Source organism: Nothoprocta perdicaria, unplaced genomic scaffold (genome assembly GCF_003342845.1).
Source record: "Nothoprocta perdicaria isolate Ctin4 unplaced genomic scaffold, notPer1 scaffold_91, whole genome shotgun sequence".
Lineage (NCBI taxonomy): Eukaryota > Metazoa > Chordata > Aves > Tinamiformes > Tinamidae > Nothoprocta > Nothoprocta perdicaria.
In genome coordinates this window covers 2,828,459-2,852,698 of record NW_020456210.1, presented here as the reverse complement: position 1 = coordinate 2,852,698, position 24,240 = coordinate 2,828,459, and the positions used below count along the sequence as shown (strand labels likewise).

The 24,240-nt window shown below is 38.0% G+C and overlaps 1 protein-coding gene across 4 annotated transcripts in view; it reads right to left on the bottom strand.

Annotated features, from left to right (window-relative positions):
- Positions 1–4,533: 4,533 nt before the first annotated feature.
- CNOT2 (CCR4-NOT transcription complex subunit 2) overlaps positions 4,534–24,240 on the bottom strand; it is a 56,247-nt gene continuing 36,540 nt past the window's right edge. For 2 of the 4 annotated variants that reach the window (XM_026052761.1, XM_026052765.1), the window contains 10 exons: positions 23,902–23,981; positions 22,532–22,657; positions 20,067–20,191; positions 18,090–18,210; positions 17,800–17,956; positions 14,144–14,205; positions 13,994–14,043; positions 13,203–13,303; positions 12,472–12,616; positions 4,558–5,593 (listed from right to left, as the gene is read on the bottom strand). In XM_026052761.1, the coding sequence (XP_025908546.1) occupies positions 5,507–5,593; positions 12,472–12,616; positions 13,203–13,303; positions 13,994–14,043; positions 14,144–14,205; positions 17,800–17,956; positions 18,090–18,210; positions 20,067–20,191; positions 22,532–22,657; positions 23,902–23,981 (1,054 nt within the window). In that variant the 3' untranslated portion in view covers positions 4,558–5,506. Of the gene's footprint in view, positions 5,594–12,074; positions 12,119–12,471; positions 12,617–13,202; positions 13,304–13,993; positions 14,044–14,143; positions 14,206–17,799; positions 17,957–18,089; positions 18,211–20,066; positions 20,192–22,531; positions 22,658–23,901; positions 23,982–24,240 lie in introns of those variants that run through there. The other 2 variants (XM_026052762.1, XM_026052764.1) reach the window with 2 other exon arrangements.

Here is a 24,240-nt window from a genome sequence, read left to right as displayed (position 1 = left end):
GTTGTCCCGCATTCTGTTCAGACCAACTGTGACTTCTCATAACTTTACCTTTCCAGCAGTTGATGTTACATCTCGATCCACTTGTTACCCAGTGCAGTTCTTTGCTGTCCCCTGTGTATAAAGCACCATCAGCTGAAATCAAGGCAAGAGCTCACCATGTGTAAGCAACACAGTAACCCTGGGATTTCATCTTCCTGGTTGCATCAAAAATCTATGTCCATGATCTGAGGAGGCAGTGAGACTGTATTTTAGCTGAGACAGCATGTGACGTTCACCAGAAAATCTCATGATATCAGCCCATAACTTTAAAAATAAAGTTGGGACCAAAACTCTTCATTTGGGTTGGTCAGAAGCGATAGGTGATCATTAGTGGCTGACTTGTAGGAGTAAAGCTGGGTACCTCAGGGCCTGGTTGCAAACGCTTTGCTCCTGCTGACGGCAAGAAATCAGCGCACTGCCTCCGATCCCGAAAATGGGTTGTATCGGGAGTAACCAGCGCCAAGAAAACTAGCGTGGAAAGGGAAGCAGGAAAAGGCAGGGAGACGCCCGCGTGCCGAGCGCTGCACAGCGCCCGGGGCCCCATGCGGGCACCGCCGACCTGCCCCGCGGGCAGCCGTGTGGGCGAGATGCTCCYGCTCGCGCGCTGAGGGACGAGGCCCCTTCTCCGCACCGGACTAAGCCTTTGGAATCTGTACCGTGATTCCTGACGGGAAGCGGCTTCGCTGCCGAGGTGGGAACGTCACACCTGTCTGGCAAAGCCTCGTGCAGGACAAGGCAGGGGGGAAACCCAAGCCGACACCCATTGAAAGGGCGGGCGGTGGTATCCATGGATCTACAAAATTCCAGGCATGTTGGCAGAAAGGACGACTTGGCTGACGTTTAGCTTGGTCCAAACTATAGGCTGCAAACGTCTGAACCGTTTTATAAGGATGTTGGCTTGGCTTTGCAYGGCTTTTATAAGCTACTGTTCAAGTCACTGCATAGGAAGTGTTTCTGCAATACTAAATTARGCTGAATTCCGGGAAGTTTTCATGAAATCTTTAAAGTTAGTTTGGTGACATAAGCGTAGAGACCCAAAGCAACTCAGACTTCAGTACTTACAAGGGTAGATGTATTTCCATTTCACTCTGGCAACAAACCCGAATTCATGCTCTTTATCCCACATCTCCAAGGGAAAACAAAAGGGAACCCTTGCACTCGGAAACCAGGCACCAGCCGCCCTCCCGTTGTGCTTCCCTGCAATCCAAGGATGCTGCAGGTCACCACAACTGGCTAAYCTGCCCTTCTACTAAATGTATAGCYCTGCAGCGCAGGAAGCCTCTGTATGTGCATACACTATTTATATAGAATGTAACGTATATGCCGGAAATAGTTCCCAAAAGTGATTTTTGCAAATCCAGTGCCTAGGGAAGAGATCCAAGCTCACTTAGCACTGCTAATCGTGAAGCTGATTGAATTAGTAACACTGAACACAGTTGCTAAATTTATTCTAACTTTCAAAAATAAGCTCTAACTGGTTTTAAAAGGCAAAATTGAATTTACTGAAGTAAGCCAAACTGTAATTTAAAATAAGTAATCTAGCTGCATTTCCTCTAGTCTTTTAAATATGCTTGAAGCTCTCAGATTTGTGGGAATGAGAGCTATAGGTGCTTATTAAAGGTAAGGAGAAGCCAAGCAGCTGCATTGTTTTAATTTTTGTACTCTAGGAAAAACCCAGACTTCAGCTGGCAATTCAGATTAACTGCTTGCCCTAATCCCCATTCCTCACCAAAACCTGAATTCTACAAGCACAGTTTTTAAGGAAGAGGAATCACTGAGGAACATGATAATTGAATACGGCATTTGAAAACAAAATTTCATTTTAAAAGAAGTGCTAGAGTGCTATGTTATACTTAACAACGGTGCATTTTAACTCTCCTTGAGCATGGCAGATAGCAATGATTTTTCTGTCCCTCAACATCCAGTCACAAAAATACTTTGTTAGGAGTGAATCATAAACTAAATTGAAGTGGTTTTTTTTTATATATGTGTTTTCTTATTCACTTTAGGTGATAAATATGTTTGATGTTATTGAGTTGATTGTCCTTCAGTAGTCATTGCCACCTCTGCATCAGCGCAGCATCCAGCTGTGCCTTTCAGTAGGGCCTGGGTCATGAGTTTTATGGTTAAATGGAAGAGTATCAGCAACATTTTATGTTATTTGGATTTTTTTTTAAGTACAAAATAGTGGTCGAGAGAGAGAGGGACTTCAAACCCGTCACACAACAGAGCAAAGTGGTGGGGCTGGCCCCCGATCCTAACACACAACTTGCCGCCCGGATAACGAGGTCCCGGTCGGATGCACGAGCGGTTTGACCACGCGGCCAGCTCCAGGATTTGAGGCATTACTCGTGTTTGCAGCTAGAGCAGCAGTGCAYGGGAAGGTGCTCAGGTGCTTCATCACAAACCCTTCTCAGAGCTGGCCAGGGTTTTGTTTTAGTTTTGTATTCTGAAACTCTTGGGTGAGTCGTCCTTACCCTTCCTTCCGTGATTCCTAGACCTGCAGCAAGGGGATACCACCCATTTTACACTGGAAATCCAGGCTAGTGGCTGCCCAACGAAATGGAAGCTGTTTAAAAGTATTTATTTACATTTATTTATATATTTAATATACAGTAATGAGAGACAAGCATGTGAATGTTTGTGAAGCAGGCCAGACATTGGAATATTTCCAGTTGTTGTCAAGAACGCTGGCTTTACTATTCAGAACTTACCTTGCATGTTATACCTAACTGAAAAAAGGCTTAACTATTTCAAAATAGCTTTCTATTCTCCCCTGTAAATCAGTGACAGCGAAAGTGGAAAAAAAAACCACACTTTAACTGGAGTTTTCTAAATGGCCAGTTCAATTCAGTCACTGCAATACACCATGAAGCGTTAGGATTTCCTTCCTTTCAGTGAGGAAAAAAGCAGTACTTCCTAATTATTGTGTTAATACCCRCTAAGAAATGTTTTCTACTATATATGCTGTTATATATTTTAAATTTTTGCTTCAGAAATGCAAACTAAAACCACAGGTTTTAACCTATCTGTATATTCATCTTTCCTCACAGGAGATGGGACAAGCRAGAGCCAGGTCATTCTTCTCCTTTGAAGGAGCAAATCATCACTTCCTTGCTAACAGGTGAGAATTTTGCAAGGATTACAACTCAGAGCATCTCAAATTTTTGGAGTGTCATACTCTTGAGCGCAGCAGTGTCATTAAATTAACATTTTTAAAGACTTATGTTCTCATTTTTGGTTTGTTTTTAGAGGTATCATAAGATATAAGATACAAGTATATCTTTTTAATGTAATTTATACTGTCCCATTTACCCATTTTAAAAAATTCTGAAGTCCCAGCAGACCTCTGTCAGTAAGAAATTCCAGGTTTATCAGGGAGTAATTGAAAATTTTTCTTTCTTAAAAGTCAGATGTACATTTGAATCTGTTCCAATTTGAAGAAAGGACAAGTTGCAATCTTTTTCAGCTCTGTTAATCATCATATAGATTCTAACTGGTCCTTTACAGTTTTGAAAGCAGCTTGCTTTAAATAATAATAATAATAAAAAAGGATAGTCAGTAGGTTTATATGTTTATGTCTCTTATCTTAAAATAAATACGAAAACAGAATTTCAAGTTGCTATGCACCTGATGTAGAACCACAACAATATCCCTAAAGGTCAACTGCTAAATGTAAATTTGATAAATGTCAATAGGCTGTCTGCACTATGAAGAGAAATAGGTTAAAACGTGGAAGTGAAGATAAAAAAATAAAAATGATTCACTGACATTGTTTTGCTTGTTTTTTCTCTTGCTTTAGTAACCTTAGGTTACTACTTTGAAACTGCTTCATCAGAGGCAGCCGACCGAGTCAGAGTAGTCACATCAATAAAGAGGAAACTAAATGAAAGGGTTCAGGATTTTCTTCTTGTGCTTTCGAGGACAGTTACAGTGTTTCTCACGAACGCCACATTCCTGCTTCTCGAGCTCAGAAGCTCAAGTAGTACCGACCGTCACATGAAATCTACTTGAAGTGGTAAAATGCCAGCTTGGAAGCACGAGCAGCAGCTCTAACCCAAGCTTCTTACAAGTTTTCCTTCTGGGATGACTTCTTGAAGCAACCTCGCAGCACTTGATGTAACCCAGCCCCCTTTATAAAAAATGATTGGCTATTTTGCACTTTTTTTTTTTTTTTAATTCAAAAGCAAGGTTAACCAAAAATTTTGGCCAACTGTGGAGAAGTGGATGTATCTCATAAAATTACTTGTCAGCAGCAAAAAGACTCTTCAAGGTAAGTGTCTTAACCACTGTACAGTTTGATAGCTTTAATACTTCAACAGTTTTTGTTTTTTTTTTCTTTCCATTTTCATTGTTGAAGAAATAATTTCACAATCTCAAATCAAAGTCAACACTGCAGTGAGGAGAGCTTTTCTACTTTATTACAAAGAGAAGAAGCCTTTATGTGGTCAGAAAATACAAGATTGATCTTTTTTTTTTTTTTTTCTCTTCCTATGAAACGCTGCTGTTCAAACAGCCAGAGTGAATTGTCTCAGTTCACTTCTTTAAGTCCCATCACATTCACTTGGGTATGGATGTCCTTGGCTGCTGAAAATCTGGCCCTTTAGTGCACAGGGCGACAAAGTAGTCCCCTGACCAGCAGTTCCAGAATGTCCCGTTTTCATATATTGCATCCATGCACACCTCCTAAAAATGAGGTACAGCAGGGCAAACATTTTCCAAAATAGATGTCATATATATAATATATACACATTCGTACATACATACCTTTATTCATGTGATGTCCAAAAATTTAAAAAAAATGTACACATTTATTACAAAATCGTAACAAAGACTGGACAGTGTTTTGCTCATTCTGGAAAGATGAAGCTCAGTAATACACAACTCTGGAAACTAACCAGAGATTGTGGCAATATCTTTCTTCTAAACAGTCAGATATTCTTGCATTAAGCTTGGCGAAAACTGCCTTTCAAAAACAGAAGGGGAAGTAAAATGAAGGAAGCAAACCTTGCTCATCTTTCCAAATGAAATACGAGAAGGATCTTCACATAAAAATGCACAAACATTTTTTATTACCAATAGTGCTACAATGAACAATGCAAATTTTGTTGTCTAATTTTTTGTCTTTTTTTTGTCATTTTTTTGTCTTTTTTTTTATACATTTTGGAAACTAAGTGGTAAACTTTTGTCAGTGTACTCGCTTGTCTTTACAGACTCAAGCTTGTCTGCTGGCAAAAATAAAACAAAAACAAAAATTCAGACCCTGCTCAAACTAAAGAAAAACAATTACAAATTTAGTTGTTGGGCAGCACATAATTAGTAAGGCAGGACCTCAAATGGTGACCCTTCGCATGAGCCAATTGCCAGATCCTCAAGGAATTAAAACCAGGATGCCTGAGCCACATCAGTTCTGCAGTTATGTTGAGTATTGTGCTGAGACAGCCATACCCCAAGAAAAGGGAAGTCTTTAGAAGGCTTGCTGAGCAGGGTTGTAGTTGAAGGTTGATGGCAGATGAGGCCTTTCTTCTAGCTTGTCATATTCCAGGTGGAACTCCTACAATTAAAAACAAAAACAAAACCAGACAAAAAATCAGACCAGGACTAATTGAAGTGGCCGTGACTGCTGCTTGCTACAGGCCACACTTGAAAGGCTCAAGCGTAGAACAGACTGAGTCCCARCTTACAAGGAACGCAGCAAAACGAGATTTTGCTGTCTGGCATCATCCAATTTAAATTTTATTTTTATTTTTGAGAAACAAAGCAGCAATGCTCTAAGCTATTACATCTCCAGTGACACCAGCTCTCCTATCCCTTTATGGTACGTTACGCTCAGAACCCTACCTAGCATCTCAATCACTTGTACAGTTAAGAGAAAAACACACCACTAAGGCACTAGCTGAACTACAAATAGAAGATGGTCTTTCAACAGCTCAAATAGAGACTTGGAGCACCTGAGGTTTTGGGATACCCTGTGAAACGCTATCAGGCCCCTCTGCTAAGCTGAACTAGCTAAAGTTCTCCTCCTTACTACAAATTTRGAGTGCAAGATAATGATAATCTATTTAAACATTATTAGCTCATAATTTAATAAAATATTCAACCATGTTTTATACTTGAATTTAAGCTTCAGCTTCACCCACCCCTCCTGAACACCCCAAGGAATGAACAGAACCTCCTTGCTAGTCTAGCAGACTTCGGCAGTGTCTTTCATGGGAAATACTGTTTTCTAAACAACCCAAAGAATGGCATTTTCGTTGTGTTGTCCTGGGAAGCTACACAAGCTACGATTTATAAATAAGCAGCTTTATGGTCTCACTTGCATAATCACTGGAGTTTTACGAGGGTCTGATTTGCTTAATCACAAAATATTTCAGTGAGCCAGCACACACTTGCATCACGACTGCAGCAGCAAATTCAAACCAGAACGTGAGCATCCCTGATGTCCAAATGCAACCTCATTACCACATCAAGGAAAAAAAAAAATACCGTTTTCTTGCTTTCCCGTGACCTTGACTTGTGCACATACCCCTAAGATGCCACCTTTACACTGAAGGCCTGTAACTTTATATGCAAAAATCTACAAGCACTTGTTTAAATCGACATTATTCAAGATTAACTGCATCATCTCATCCCTCTTTTATGTTCATTCAAGAATTAGGGGGAGTGGAAGTTTCAGAATTGTTCTTTTAAGGCTTCTTCCTGTTAACAACTGCTGTCTTGGACATTCACAGTAATTTATTTAGCCTAATTCAATGCAGAATCTCAGCAGAACATAATTTGCATCTGGGGAGCAACTCGATCCAGCTAGTTTTACACACTGAAGAAAAYAGAGTACTGAACAGATATGTAGAAAACTCTACAATGTAGTTAAAAACAGTGGAACTTTAGTTTTACAGGTAGACAAACCAAGGAACAAGTCAAGGCAAGACTGGAGCTGTAGAAAGTTACTCACAGACCTCTCTTCTTTTAAGGCAAAAGAACTTTATCTTAGACTGCAAGAACCCCGAGCACAGTAATGAAACACATTAGGGAATAATGCTCAACAGTTACTAAAACTGGATTCCCCAGGGGATTCATCTCATAAAACTAGAAAGTTCCAGCAAAAAGCTTTGGTGAGATTACACCACCTGTACCAAAAACCTGTTCATATCCCTCATTTCTGGTTCCTGCTCTCTCCTTCAGCCTGGGGTTTTGTTTTATAGCATACTACCTGCAGCCTTTAAGTTGATTTTATACATTATTTTTGGTGGCTTTCCTAATCAACACCGCACGCCAGTCGATGCATGTTCTCTTATGCAGACACGGATCCTCCTGCTGCGAGTGAGGAGGCACCAGCTCTCTTCTGTCAGAAGCAAGATCCATGTGTAGAAACCTCTGCACGTATCTGAGYGACAGAGGCTGGTCTAGGTTAAGGTCTTCAGTAATTCTGAAGTCATTTTAAAACAGGAAAAAAAAAAAAAACCTCGCAAACTTCTCTCCCACTCCTGGCTTTCAAAGTTTCCATTTTGCACATAATCATGGAAGGGTCTGCAGAGAACTATCAATCTATGGCGAGCTGGTGGGAAATGGCTTCTTTAACAAAATTGTAGACAAAAGAGAGGGTTAATAACAAAAGCTGGGATGAATTACCTGCCCCTCTGCACGCTCTGAAATGCCTGTGGAATTACACGTGGGAATGGCTACGTGAGCTGCAGAGGCTGCATCAGGGAAAGGGGTTTCCAGGCTTGTGTGCAGCAGGAGCCCCGCGTGAGGGGCACCCAAATCGGAACCCCCTCTCTTAGAGGAGTATACAGGGTGCCAGGAGAGCCCTCCTGGTTTGCCCTCCTGTTTCAGCAAGGCTAAACTGGGACACCTGCTAGTGTAAGGACATCTAAAGTCATATCCAGCAATGTTGATAAAGAACTCACTGACCAAATATTTGCAAACTACAATACAATTATTTATTACATATAGGAAAATACTTTCATTACATGGATTTTATGCTTTTGCTTTTAATTGCGGGGGCCACCGTAGTTTAGGAGGGGAACAATAGTGCTGATAGTTTTGGATGGAAGCAGATACAAATAAAGTGTGAAAATGCTACTTATCTACTGACAAACACTTGTTACATTGTTTTATTTTCCATAGGGAAGTAATCATTAAATACTTTTAATTAACCGAGCATAATGAATACTAAATGCGTGTGGGGAAATGTATAGCAATAAATTGTTAGATGCAATGAAATCAATCACTTCTCACGTCACTTTGGTAAATTGTTTGGACTGTAAAGTTGCATCAGCCTGCACATATACAAACTCCAATATATCACAAAATTAAAGATGAAAGAGACTGTTTTTAAGGTGATCGACAGCTTTGAGAGATCAAATAAAACAAAAATTTAGTCAAATAAGAAGTGTCCCAAAGACAAAATATTCTGGACYGTGTCGTCCATCAGAGGTAGAAAAGGTAGAAATGCCACGGCTAGCTCTAAATTGGAAATGGGACTGGAAAAGCAGTATGTATGCTAACTTAAAGATGGATGCAAAGTCCCAAACTTAAATTAAAATGCTACCGCACATTTTTATTAATAGAACAAATGCAACTTTCTAGTAATTATAAAGTTAATTAATATTGATTCTAAAATATTATAAAATCATTTAATATAGGCAGCAATCCTTACAAGCAAATAAGCACTCTGAAATACAGTCTCCTCTCCCATAAAAATGTCCACCTTCTATAAATACAAAAAGCAAAGCGTAAGGGCTTGGTTAATAATCCTGTTCCTTACAGGGAATACCTCTCCGTACTTTTGAGGGGAGAAACTGCACAAAGTTCACACTTCAGACAATTTATAGCAGGATTTCAGTAAATGTGCAATTGCAGAAGGCCTTTTTGGTCTCATTTCCACTTCCCTTCCTCTCGCATTTGAGTGCCTCCTGTCTCCTCAACAGAAGCAAACTGCATAGCCAGATCCTCAGGGAAAAATCCAAGTGGCCTTAACCACACTGTACTTGCCACAGGCCCTAGGATGGAAAACCCTATACACAGTCACATCGGTAACCAGCAGCCCCTTCAGGGGCATTTTGTACTTTAGTAGATTTTGAAAATATTGCCATTTTTTTTTTCCTTGCCATTTAACCAGGGAATTAATTTGACTTTTCCCTAACATTTTAGGAACTGTCCCATTATGCAGCTATTGCATCTCCTTCTTTAGCCCATTACCTATTGCGAATGTAAAGCCTAGTCTTTACTAAAGAATGATATTCCTTAACCTACTGAAAGAATTCATGCAGTCTGCTTTATTCAGATTTATTAAAAGCAATCCYAGATGCTGTCAAAAAATCTGTTAAGCCAGATCAGCTTTATGCTGTTACAAGCTTTCTTAACATTCAGTATATTATCCAAAGTAAATAGTTAATATAGCTGAGTTAATATTAGCCACAAGAAAAACACAAGCTCACACTTGCAAAAAGCAACAGGTCTGCAAGTACCCCGCTCTGGAACATGTTCTGCAGTATATTTRAGCATATACAGTAGAACAAAAGACAAGTTTATAAAGCACCTTGAAAAAGAATTCCATTTGCACAAAARTGATAATTTACCAGGAACAACTTTGGTCTGACTGTTTCAAAGCAGCATTAAGGAAACCATCAAGTAGAAATTATTATTGTGGACTCCTGGACAATGGATATTTCCAGGATTCACTAATAATGCACCTGTTACTATAATAAGAAACTGCAATTTACCAGGATACTTTTTTGAAACAACTTCTTGCATTTTTTTTTTTTTTTTTTTTTTTTATCTCCTGAAAGAGCAATACTTCTGTTTGTTAGGGAAAAGAGAAAAAACATACGGTTTTGGTCATCCCTTTGCAACAAAAGCAACATTTAGTCCAATCCTGCCATTCTTATCACACCTTCTCTTAGGAAATCTTAACTCCCCAAATTAATATCAGAAGAAACTCATCATTAACATATACTGTCAAGACCATACCTGATGTTTACGCCTGAAATTTTTGCTTATCACAGACAGAAACCTGTCACAAAGTTTTTCCAGGTTATTCCTTTTCCATATAAAAATCTCAATTTTTCCRCAAACTCTTCTCTAGCTTCCCCTGATCAACAGGGAACTTGGTACTTTGCATCAAACAAAACAAAATACGAGGAAAAAATAAAAACAAAGATTTTTATTTTGTTCCAATTCCATAATGTTCCAGTTCCAATTTCTGTATTAATAAACACTCTCTCCTCCTGTGGAATTTTGAAAAACGCATCCTACTAACTTACTGCTGCAGGTGCTAAATTTAAAGTAGGAATATCCCCCCTCTTAGGAGCCACTAATTGCTTCTTAACGTTGGGAGAATTATTTCCAACGTGCMAAGCAGAGAGAAGGAACCAGCCTGGGGCTGCAGGGCTCCAAGGTGCGAGCGCAGCCCCTGCAGCACAGCACCCAGCTCTGCCCTCGAGCAGCAGGTACCACACACTGACCAAGCAAGGCTTAAACCTCTGCACTAAGATGCATTTCTGCCACAGGTAGGGAAGCACTGACACTAAAGGGTGACTGTCTGTATAAAATGGGCACTATTTCCCTTCTAGTGAAGGGCATCCTGTGTTTCCACACTGGGTACAAGCTCAGGCTTCTCCACTGATGTATGGACAGGGAGGAGACTGCTGTTCTCTATTAACACCTGAAGCAGGTTCAGTTGATTCTGAAGGATCCTCTGTTTTAAAAAGGTAATTTTTCCCTCTCTGGATATCTCAAGTGTAAACAGAATAAGCTTAATCAGATTTTCAGGAAATCTAAGGGAGTATACMCCAAGTAACAAACCAGTAACTTGTGTGAAAACTAAAAGTTAGCTTTTCTTAAGGATTTTTGAGGGCAAYGATGTCTCTGTTTACTTCAAGGTCTTGAAATGAGCTTGCACATACAAAAAATGATGTAAGTAAGGAAACCTTGGTTGTGTTACAGCCATGGAAGTAGCGGATCACAGAGAGAAACTAAAGAGCCTCCCCATAAAGACTGAGACAAATAAACTGAGAATAACTCAGTCCTTCCCCTTCCCCTCACGCTAAGCAAACTTATTGTGTGCAATAGAAAAAATAATAATCAAAAAAAAGGGCACCATATGTAGGTAGTCTAAAGAGCAAACTTCTTCCTACCCAAGGGTTTGAAATGGAATGCATTTAACACAGGGGAGAGGCCTGAAGTCTGTACCCTTTAATTTAAAATTGAAGGTTAAAACACATTAACAGACATATCAATATTTAATTAAGTATGTCATAACATCAAAGGACACAGCTGCAATGTGGCCACAGGACTGAAATGCTTCCTCAGCAAACTAGTCAAGAAATTAGGCTTGGGGTGAAGACATTTCTGATGGAAGGAAATACCTATATATGTGGAACCACAAAACATAGTTCCAACAGGCAGGAATCACATCTGCTTGGTTCAGGCTTCAGGATTWATCTGTCTGATCTCCTAAGTTTTCTTCAGGGAAAAGCCTGACACAGTATTTCTGTCAAGTGCCTGATACTGAAGTTCTGTGCTTGCTTTGTCATGGATGAAGCAGACACGTCAGCTAAACCTTCAAGCAAGTCATGGCACATCCACAAATTCTCATGTATAAAAATAATTCAGTAGGCAGTGGCATTCTTGTCTTGATGATCACAGAAATCAAGACCCAGCATGGAAAGGTTATTCTTTGAGATGCWATTAAAATCTGGAAGCTATTAACAAACTGAAAATTAATTATATTTGGGTGAGGATGGGAGAAAACAAMGCACAGTTCTCTCAACTTCTTAAGTTAACTGTGCAAGTAAGGGGTGAGCCTTGCTGACTGCATCATGGGCAGAAAGGAACAAGCTGGGAAAGACTGCTGCTCTATGATTCTTTTTTTAATGCTTCTCATCCTACAATACAGAAAACAAGCATCTTGAAAATATATTTCTCTCAGAGAAAGAAGTGAKTTATTCAAAAGTATTCTGATGTTCAAACAACAGGGCACAAAAGCCCTATAATGTGTTGAAGGAGAGACGACATCTGAAGAAGAAACCCCATTTCTAATTCCAAAGCGAGATGTGTTGGCTCCCTACTTAATTGCCTAAAACAAAATGAAATATTTGCACACTTGGTTTCTAAAATGGCAAASAGTACTCGTTATTCTGCAATTTGGTATTAGAAAAAAAAATTGTTTTAACAGAACTCATAAAAAAGTGACAAGTCCTGCACACTTGAACCTCTCAGGGAAAACAGGAGAGGCAGCTTGTCTTTGCACACACAAGCCAGGATTTTAGGCATTTGGTATCCCCTCCCACATCAAATATAAGACAATGAAGTTAAATAAGAGGCCATCAAGTCCAGGGTTTTGGGGGGAGGAGAGTGGTTTTTACTTTAGTCTTCCTAAAAATACGCAGTCGACAGGCTTAAAAAATCTGCACAAGGGAAAAGAGATACCTTAGCTACTTTCCTCCAGTTAAGACAGTCAAAGAAGTAATATGTTCCCCTCTCGTACGTATTGGTTTTCATTGTCGGCTCCATGCCGGGTGCCCTGGTGATCCATACTCGCTCTTCTTTGTGGTATCTCCAATCTCGGTTAAATCTTTCAGTTTTAATAGGAAGGAAAAACAATTTTAAGCGTTAGTTACTTGAATCTTGACATCARCGACTACAATTTTAAGGGTTTATCAAAACCCTACAACATATTCAGAACCAAAAAAATATATAYATATAAAAAATATATAAACATTTCTAAAGCATCATTAACACCTGCTAACTTCTTCTCCTTCCCTCCATTACACTAATTGCAAAATTAAATTAATACATATGAAACTTTAAGAAAGAAGTCTGTTCATATCAATCAACAATCTCTTGCTATATATTTTTTCTCTCTTTTTTTTTTTTTTTGGCTAAAGATGGATAATTTATGTGGATGGTACCTGCACACCACTTTTCCACAGTGCTTTATAATAATGCTAAATTCMCAAAAAACATTCACTTATTTCCACTGTACAACTGAAAAATCCACAAAATGGAGCCACAGTTGAAGCAGATATTTTTWAAAAAGTTTTCTAGCATTAGATCGACTGTCTGTTTTCTTTTTCTTTTCTTTCTTTCAAGAGACATGCTACTTCATTATTGCACCAGATTAAATCATATTATAAAACTGACAAATAGGTTGAACGTACAGCTCTACTGCTGCTAATAGCTGTAATACATCTCCCCCATTCATGTAATAGAGATAGAACAGCAGATCTTCTCCGTATCGGCCAAGTTTTATTGCAGCCAGCTGCAAAAGATCAAAGAAAACAACGATGAGCAATCACAACAGATATACAGGAAAACATACTACTCTGCTTAAAGAACACAAAGCTACATCTAGAATATACTTCCTTCTCAAATATGCTGTGAATAATGACAGGACTAAAAATTACTAAGCCAGTCATTTGTCTGGAGTTTAACTTTTCCAGCTTTCAAAACACAATATATAAACAGAAATAAAACCGAAAATAAACAGAGATAACAAATCTGTAAGAGTTTTTCTCTGCACTTGCATGTATCTCAAATCAACTTCTTACATTTGTGAGTATTGGTTCACTTTTATTTCACATTCAGTGAATACTATTAGTTTCTAACAATATTTCTCAAAGATTCCTCTAACAAAACTACAATGAGTATCTCCATTTAATGTGACTTTTGAGYATTAGAGCATACAGATTATAACAGATTTGTGTTTTGCATGAAAGGCACCGTCTCTATAACAAAATGTTATTATTTAGCTTATTTAATTTCCTTATCTAAGGAGAAAAGGGTGCATGATAAGTCTAATTAGGCTTGAAATAGAAACTCTCTTAAAACACAAATTGAGGACATTAATAAAATATACTGGTTTTGAAGAACAATACTTATCTGAAAGAAAATTTAGCAAAATACTGGTAAGAGATTGACCAGAACTATGCACACATACACACATACTCACCTTATCCCTAATGTGAATGTTAGTTAAGTACTCAGATGGAACATGGAAGTCTGAAAAAAGAAACAGAATTGATGCAACTATTAAGACATGTAAATTAATATAATTTGTTACTACTAATATTGAATTTAATAGTAGTTTTTTCTTTCTTACCTATGTCTTGAGGTCGACAAGGTGATGATGCCCAGGGTGATGCAAATTTGGGATAAAGATTTCTGAAGAAAGAAACCCACAAATTAACAAAAAAAACCCCTTCAACTACTAAGGAAAATAAAGCATGTTCTACAAGTCAGTGCCTGGGATGAGGASAGAGAAGAAATTCTTCAGCCCATCTTCCTACAACAGTTAAAACTCTTTCTAATATTTGGATTAAAATTGTACTTAAACTGCCACAAGAGCCTACAGGGCTGAGATTTTCTTTCTATCTATTATTCTTTTAATGGAAGTGCTCAGTGTCCYAGCCCTGTTTAGGAACCAAAGTTTACAGAGTATTTCAATTTGCCTAGAAACAACCATCATAAGCYCCCTGGCTCTTGGTTTACAGAAATAAAACTCCCCCAAATCAGTAGATTTAACATATTCATTTCATAGAGGTTTTTTTTTTTTTTTTTTTAAACATGCCTGGAAAAAAAGGAGAGGAGGAAAAAAAAAAAGAAAATGCAAAAGAAAATGATGAAGCTTCCAACTCTACACCAATGACTGATGTACTAAGGAACAATGAATTTTATAATCAGCAGATAAAAAAAGGATGGAGCAAAAATATTTCTGGCAGGTAGCTACAGTTTAGTTCTAGTTACATATGACAGAGCAATATTAGGACTTTTTTTTTCTTCTTCTCTTCAACAAGCATTCATTAGGATACCCTGATTAAAAACTAGCTTCATTTTAGTTGAAGTCCTAATAGCTGCTATAAGAAACATCTGAAGGTTAAGGAATTGGATATGCACCTGCCAGCTGAGCTACATGGGCCACAAACTACACTGATCAAGTGGTGTCAGTCTTACCATCGGTCACTGCTCCCACTGTTGGCAAGGGTTTTGCTAGCCTGAAGGGATATTTCAGAGGTAAAGTCTGCAGATACTGAATATAACTAAAACCTTCTTTCTCCTGAGAATATGGATAGGCAATGCCCCAAGAAGAGGACTTGGTCCCATCGTACAAGCCCTAGAGATTTGGTTTCAAAGAAAGAGCAAAGAATCCAGATCCTCAAACTGCACCTCTTCATGCAAGAGAAACTGAAGGGTTTGTGGCAAGTATTGTGGGATACAAATACATCTACTAACTAAATATTTCTTCAAGGAGGGTTGGACAGAATGAATGTTAATTGAAGAATACTTCAGGAAGCTTCAGAATGTGAACAAACCACTATATAACCTAAAAAGAACTAATAACATTTCTCATAGAGGAATATAGGTAATATATAATCATTCCTTCAGCAGCTAAGATAAAGCTTTACTTACCTATACAGAAAATATATATAAAACTATGAGTATAGGATTGATTGAAATAACTGGAAAGATAGTGGGGAATTATAAACTTTTCTAAATTTTCTAAATTTCTRAAATTTTCTAAGAAGCACATTTTATCTATTCTAAGATAAAAAAATCTATATACAGTAATGGTGTAAACCTTTTAAAAACTTGCTATTTTCAGTAAGTGTGGTAAGGAAACATGGCAGCACATTACACATATATAACGTGCAAGTATGTGAAAAAACATATATTACTTCAGATATACAGGCATGCATTCCTATAATAYGAACCTGAGCGTGTGCTCAGGAGCTGCACAGCAGCTGTTACACAGCCATTACACAGCACGTTCAGTCCTCCTGCCCAGTGAGGTACTACTTTTACCATAGATTTTCCATATAATTAGGCTAAGATTTAGCTTTATTTTAGTCATTAGAAACTACTGAATAACCCTGAACGAAATATCAATCACCAAAAGTAAAATCATTGCTACTGCTCTGCATGTCTATACCAAGAGAAAACAGCTGCATAAAGATGTTACATAACCAGATTCCTCTCCCTTAAAGAGCAGTGAGAGAGAAGCCCAAGAATTTCAATAGATCTATCTTAAATTCTTTTGAAGCAAGCTCCAAAATAGCAAAATAACTCTGAAAATAACAAATGACTTCAACAACAGGAATATCCAGGATATCCATCTACCAACACGTGCTCTAAGTTCCTGAGCTACCAAGGAAAAGAAATAACCTTAGGATAGTTTTAACTACTCTTGACCCATCCTCATTACAGTGTGGGGAGGAATGGGTGGGAAGCAAAAAAATAYTGATTTCAGTGAAAAACTGGTGTGCAAGAGTAACACTACACCTAAAGAAGGTACTCTGTTAACAGTCTGCCAACCTCACATATATCTGTGTGCCTTCTAGTAAGGGCTGGCTGTGGAAAACAGTTTTGAAAAGCATGCTAGTGATGTAACATTTTGAATAAGTCCTGGTGCAAACTCTATGGGAAGGGTTTTTAGAAATGGTCACATCCATAAYGTTCCATTTCTAGAAACATATATGTAAATTAATGCCAGTTATTTCAAGATTGCTAAATTCAGAGCCTCGTTTTCCCCATGCTTTCCTTCATGCCCCGATATCCTCATTTTTCAGTCTTTCCCGAACTCATACATTCATAGTTCAGGTGCATATAAATTTGAGAAACACGGAAGCCACACGTGTAAGAGGTTTTGTCCTTGCTTTGCTAATCTGCTATGTGCAAGCTTGGAAATGGATATGTTACTGTGTTGACAAGACTGCTGTTATGCAACTCTGCTGAAACAAATGGTCACAACTCTCCTTATGCAAGCGAGCCAAACTCCTCCATAAGTCCTCCCATAATCACACCAACACAATCACAGTGCAAGGTGCAGCTGCACTGCAGCAAAAGGCAAGGAGGAGACCGTGACCAATCTAACAGCTTAGCTCAGGACATGGAATTAATACATTAATAAAAAGGATTTAGTTATGCTGTACTTCCTACCACCTGTATTTTAATTCAAAAGGGAAATAAATGCCTATTTTGCCTCCAGACTCCAGTGGCACTGAAAAATCAAAGGGAGTAAGAGTCTTCAAAAGTCTTTCCCGTCATGACAGAAGATTCCCAGTTGAAAGTCTGAGCATCAGAGATTTCAGAGACTTATTCCATTATCAAGGAGATTGGCACGATCATTTAAATTCCTTCTGCAGAAATGGGGAAGTGGGAAAAGAGGTGCTCCTACCTATCTTAAGTACTTAYATTTCAGAGGCTGTAGTGATAACAGAGGCCAGACTTTTTCCCCACTGCCTCTACAGTGGCATTATTCTAAATGAATAAACTTTGGTGAAATGAATGACTGGAAGTTAACTATAAAATTACGTTTCCATTTAAGTTAATCTTTGGGGCAGGGTAACACTGCAGATACACACTAAGTGGAGGCACTGCTCCACTTACATAAGTCTAATTTATCCCCAAATGSCTGTCATCTAAATGGAGATATCCTCAGGGAATATTATTATATGAAATATAATATATGCATAAAATTTATTAACAATATACTGTTGGACCCTTGAAGAAAGCCTTGAAGAATTTAAGGGAGTAAGTGAAGACACTGGGTTTATTAAAAGCTTCTAAGACAAGATCTCAGTATGCCTCAAAGCACTATTCTTTCGGTTATCAGAGTTTTAGTTTACTGTCATTATATTTTCAAATTTTATTTGGCATAATAAAATTTGTGTTTTTGATACTCCTGTCAGCTCACTGTTTTCACAAATGACAGCATAATAAAACCACAAAAGAAGACAGTACTGAAGCCCAGAAACTTACTCAGGAGAGTTGAGATTGAGACCTAGTGTTGTTAAGTCGCTTCCTAATGCAAGATGTACCATTCCTGGATCTGTCTCCGCTGCCCTGATGAATGTTAACAAGCCAATCATTCCAAACTGGTCCGTCACCATCCCTTGAGGAATGTTGGTAACCCGACCTAGGCGACAAGAACAAATTTATTTTCTCCTTTCAGCAAGTGTGTGTTGGGGGGGGAGGGGGGAGGAGAATCAACAAGCTGCTCTAAAGGGCTGCCRAAATATTTCAAGGGAAAAACACGGAATGCCACGCACCATCAGGTAACACTTGGATCCCTTTTTTCTGCTGGTTGTTGTTTTGCGTAGTTGAACTTTTATCTCCAGGAAACTTGGGCCCATCTGTGCTGGATGATGTTTTGCCTGATGTATTCAAATTCTGTTAAAAATAATTTGTAGATTTAGTATGATGGAAGCAATCTAAAAAGGAAAAATTGGTTAACAATATCTTCTGAGGTAAGTGCTCTACAAAAATCGTTGGAATTGCTACACATTTCTTATATGACACATTTAATATTTTAATATATATTATAGAACTGTCTTACTYAAATAATTGCATACATAACCATTTAATTAATGAAATTTAAATATTTCCCATCATTCAGTTTTTGTGATGTGGAAGGGAAAGATGATTTGCATCACTTATTTAACATCTATTATACCACTTCTGCACATGGGAATGCTCAGTACAACTAAGCCCATGCAAATACCCTCTTTTTTTTTTTTTTTTTTTTTAAGGATTTATGTCTAAGCAATATGTCAAGCCACACTGATGTATCGGGCACTAAAGTGGAACAAGTCTGAAGCCCTCAAGTTTCTGGTGAGAAACCTTAGTTAATATTTACAACTTCCTAAAGTGCATCTCCCATACARTGAGCTATTAATAAGCAAACTTGCAAGCTGAGAAGGGTAAGAAACTACTTTACACGTGAATACAAACACACAATGCATGTCCAAGTGCCTGCAGYTGGGGGTATTTTGGACTCCTCACATCACATGTTTTCCTCAAATACTCATGTTCCTATAATAACTCAAGCAATTTCAGGAGCAGGCAACATACAGCTGGCAACTTGCAACCATTGTACACTACATGTGGTGAGAAAAATGATTTCTCTCTAGAAAGCCATATCCTGACAAAAGATATCTTCCACAACTATTTTCATTGCACTGTATTATTCTTTAAAATAGATCTGCAGCAACACAATATATTCAAAGACACTCCTCCTTTCTCTACTGTACTCTAAGTATATCACAACATTCTCTGTAATATAAACACTACAAAACAGCATTTGGGAACGGAATTCTCTCTTTATCTCTTTTCTTTTTAAACAGATACATTTTCCAGTTTTCATCATGAGTCTGTAGCCACATTTACTACCTACACTGCAGTGCTCATGCCACACTGATTAATATATATTTTGCATTAATCAGTAAAAAACAAAAATTGTGAAAGCATCTTGTCAAATGTTGCATTAAATGCATCTTCTCTGCCATCTAAAGCAGTTTTTCATTTAAGCAATTTTTATCACCYATTTTTCAGAGAAAACAGTCGAAGAAAACCACAATCTTACAGCTAACCTCTACATCTAACATGTAATAATTACATTATTTGAGATATACCATAGTCCACAACTAGTTACAACATACCMATGAATGCAGTGGTCTCTATTAAAATGGCTCGTTCCCTGTGCCTTCATTTCCCCCATCAAGAATTTTACCTTGAAGTGATACTGTACCACCTAACATTAAAGGATTTGACAGCTTTGAAGAAAAATGTTAAAATGTGCAAGTTACAAGTGCTGATGAGAGGAGCCTATAACACCAACAGTAAAGAATGAGCTGGAATGGGTAGGAAAAAAAAATATGAATTGCAAAACTTGAAAAAACAGATTTCAGTTCTAGAAACTAATTTTGATGTGTTCGTGCAAGTCCCTTCCCCCTCCACCCGAAAATACACATTGGATGAACGGAACTTTTATGAAGTTGAGCAAGGAAGGTCACATTGACTGCTGGGACAAAAAAAGCTTCCCAAGAAATTCCATTTACATAGCTATGTATGAAATGCTGCTTATGTAAATCTCAGCAACTCAGAGCAGCAAATTTGAAGATCTTACGTTATAAATATATTCAACTGGCATTACTGTCCATTTAAAAGTATAATTATCCAAAAAAAAAAAAAAAAGGAAAAAAAAAAAAGCAACAGTGGAACCAAGTGAGGCTGYGCTATTTACTTACAGATTTATTGTCATCATTACTTGATGTTGGGTCTTTGTAGCTGGAACCTGGTAATGCCGGGAAGTCTTCATTGTGTATTGAAAAGTCCTGGGACTGCTCATTTGCTGGTTTTGTTACCATCCCAACTATCACCAAAGTGAAAGCAGAGACATCATTAAAAGATATCTAAGCAAAAAATATTTTTGCTGTTGATTTTGCTTACTATAAATTTCATTATATGCAAACTGTATAATACAAATGACTTTCAAAGAAGAGTAAAAATAAAAATAGGTAAAATAATTCACTTAAGAAATTTTAGTTGAGTATGTATACACGTGTTGACGGTAAGGTAAGAAACATATGGGGCTGAATTCATAAATCCACTGCTTTGAGACTTAAGCCCAAAACTTTTAYCATGGATAGCATCTGTTTTGAATATCTAAATCATCAAAATAATATTTAGAGGTAATGTTAAAGTAGTGTTTAAGGAAATCCACTTAATAAGGAAAGATGTATTATAATCCTGCAAATGATTTTTCCTCCTTTGCCCTAACTGCATGAAGAATTTCTGAGTGTAATGTGGCTAGAAGCACATATTCTACAAGACATCCAGCCAACTTGCAACAGAACATATCAGCAATGAAATACTTGCTGTGACATATGAAGTAAGAAAACTGAAAGCATTTAGCCTGCAACTCTCAGTGCTCTGACCCTAATTTATAAAAAGTAGGCCATTCACATTRGAGCAAGGAATCCAGCTACTGAAGAGCAATATTTTTTTTTTCTTACTGGCATRAAAAAAGAAAAAGCCCATATCTGCCCAAGGGCAAATATTCTTCACTGACATACAGAGAAATAATACAGTGATTTGGTGGCAAACTAAAGTAAGGGAAGACAGAACAAAGTGCAGGGCTTGTGTTTTTCGAAGACGCCAAATAAATGCATAATAGCTAGAATGGTTCACTTGCTGACGATTTATATGACTTTTTCTTATGTTATGAGGTTTGAGTTCCCTGTTTCAGGATAATACTAACTCAATCTCGTTTCTGCCAATCTCCCTTTTCATCTAGAATTATTAGATTTCCTCCAGTGGATGGAAAAAAAAATTGATAACAAACTACGTTGCATATACTCATTCTACCTAAAACTTGTTTGAGGTCTTAAGCTTCCAAAATACAGTAAAAAAAATCAAGACACTATGTCCCTACTCAGAATTCCAACTCTCTTTTTCTTGACCGTATTCTCTACTTCCTATTGCTGAGGAGAGCGGTTAGTGCATCACCCACCCCTACTTCTCCATTGTTTCTATCCTATATTCCAACCCTGCATTAAACAGACGTCAGGCATAACTTTATTATAGACAAATTCCCTTCCTGGTTCACTGAATCTGGCAAAGAGCTACGCTAGCACTAACATGTGGAAACGGTGCAAGCACAAGGAGCCAGTGGCTACAGGTTTCTACACAGCCGTGTTGCTGAAGGTGAAACCAGTCCCATAATTGTGCTGTAAGTCCTCCAGTGTGGTCCTCCAAACTCCTTATAAGCAATGAGTTTTCCTCACATTTCCTTGTTTCACTTGCAATTCAACTGAGTACTTCAATTTAACTCATGCAGCCATTTCTCTCAGTTATCTTGAGCAGAGGGCAGTGGTTACACCCACTCCACAAGGCTCCTTTCTCCTGATAATGCAGTAACTAATACTTGTCTCCAATTAAAACTGAAAATATCTTTGAAAAACACTGGCTTTTCAAGATGAAAAACATTTATGCTTTTTAGTTGGAAATTTGAGAAGTGCCTTAAGAAGAACTTCGAGTTACTACAAAAGCAGTTTCTGAGAGTAGCTGATGTAATATCCATTACAAAATCTGCTGAGGCAGTAACAAATAGTAGTATTGTACTTAACATTAACTTTACTTGTTTCTTTTTGACCCACATAAGATGCATATGTTTGATGAACAGTTTCAGACTGTTCAGCCAGACTTACATGAGAGACTTCAAATCTGACAGATAATAGTTACTTTTTTGAAATCTTATGCTTGTCATAGAAGTGATAATGAACAGTACTCCAGCCAGTACTACAAATGAACAGTGAAATATATGGTGATATTTACAACTGCTGACTTTTTACATAGTAACATGATCTGATCAGATCTAATATTTTCTACTCATACCTTGACAATTTCTGTATAAAGGCATCTAGAAATCAATCTACTGTGTAAGAAATTTTAAAAGGGACAAGCCAAGCTATTATCTTGACTGAAAACCCAACAACTTTTATTGAAGATGAACCTAAAACAGCTGAGTTGAATCTCCAATCACAGAGATATTGATTATTTTCAAAACCAAGGTTCAGGAGCCCAAGCGCCAGGCATTTTTGAAGAGGCAACATATCATTTTACAAACAGCAAAAGCTGAATCAAGTAAATACTTGCACTCAAGAAGCTGCAAATACTACTGCAGTCCAAGTTTACAACAGTATAGTCATACCATAGGGAGCCCTTCCAGCTAAAGGGTTTATTAATGGAGTTGGATTGCCACTTCCTTCCCTTCTGTTTCTGTCTGCTAGTGCTGGAAAATCTGAGAGGTCCAGTCCTGTCACATTTTCACTTCCATCTACAATAAAAGCAGATATTTTAAATTCCCTTAAGATTTTTATTCAAAGAACTACATCACATAGAAAAAAAATCATTACAATGCAGGGCAAATATGAGAAACATTTTCCTTCTTCAAAGTGATCTTTCTACAATGGGTAACACTCTTAGTATAGTTTCGATGAGTAAATATAACCTTGTGTTATGGCATTACTCTGAAGAAGTGTGAGATAAGTCTCTTAAAACAAAGCCTACTTGCTCGTACTTAGTAGTAAGGCCTCATTTTGAGGCCTGTAAAACACGGAGAACCACAACGGCAGTGCTAGGACTGGCAACCTGCTTAAAACACAARGAGCTATATCAAGGGAAGGTTTTGGGGAAGGAATCCTGCACGTGTAGCAGGTTTTGGAGCATTCAGGAGCCCTCAGGGCCTGGCAGGTGCAGCACAAGCTACAGGARAGCATTTTGTGAAGGGCAGGCGCAGGCCGCAGAGCGGCCGCAAGGAGCTGCCTCCTGCCCTGGCCGGCCTTCCGCCCTGTGGCATCAGTGCAATGTATCTCTCTCTCTATAAAGAGATATAGATATATATGGACATATATATAAAGATATACATATATATATGGACATAGAGATTATTCATTAAATTCAGAGAGAGAAATAATTCCAAGCAGGGCGGAAATCACAACTGCACCAACTGGCTGAAAGGATCTCTTCATACCCTGGCTGCTCAAAAGGAGCTTCAGGTTTCTMATAAATCTGCAATAGTTTCACAGAAAGCCAATCAAACTTTCTTCTCTGGTAAATAAGCAATTAGCAGTTCAAAGAAAGCCACTGCTAAGCTATTGAGCATTTCTAACCAACTAGGTATATGCTTTGCACAATGATTCTAGGGAACTCTTTTACTTTGTCTTCAAGCATTTTTATTCCAATGTTAGGAAGTAAGTAACAATTAAACAGCATTGCTTTGATGTTATTTTACACTACACTATTTACACTACACTAAAATAAAAAAAAAAAAAGAAATGTTACTAGGTATAATCTTAAAGTAAACTAGCAAAGTCTCTTCCCACATTTAGGATTAAAAAGCGTAGATATTACCTAAGAATAGTGACGTATGCTCTACTAGCAGGTAGATTTAAGCAGTAATTCAAAGTTAGGACAAAACTGCACTCCAACAGAGCAAACTATTTTCAACCATTCTCATTCAGCCAAAATCCGCTCACTACTGTACTACTTTAAGATCTACGTATGTCAGAGTAGACCCACCTGTTCCATTGAAAATGTTACTTGATAAGGAGTTATTCATTCCAAATGCCTGATTTCTGTTCATCCCAAATCCAGACATACTGTGAAAAAAATCCAAGAAGTCATACAAAAGGAAACACAAGCTTTGTATCCTCTGGCGGAAGACGGTAAGAAAAAAAAATAAGACACAAAATGCTTCAGCAACCCACATTAGTCCAAAGTCAGACTGTGCTTATTTTCCTTTTTACGTCTGAAAACTAAGGGCGGCAGCAAGCCCTGCTGAATCAAGACAACTTGAGCAATTTTAAGAGCACTGCACTGTTAATAGGGGGCAGTGCCTTCAGCATCATGGGGTCATGA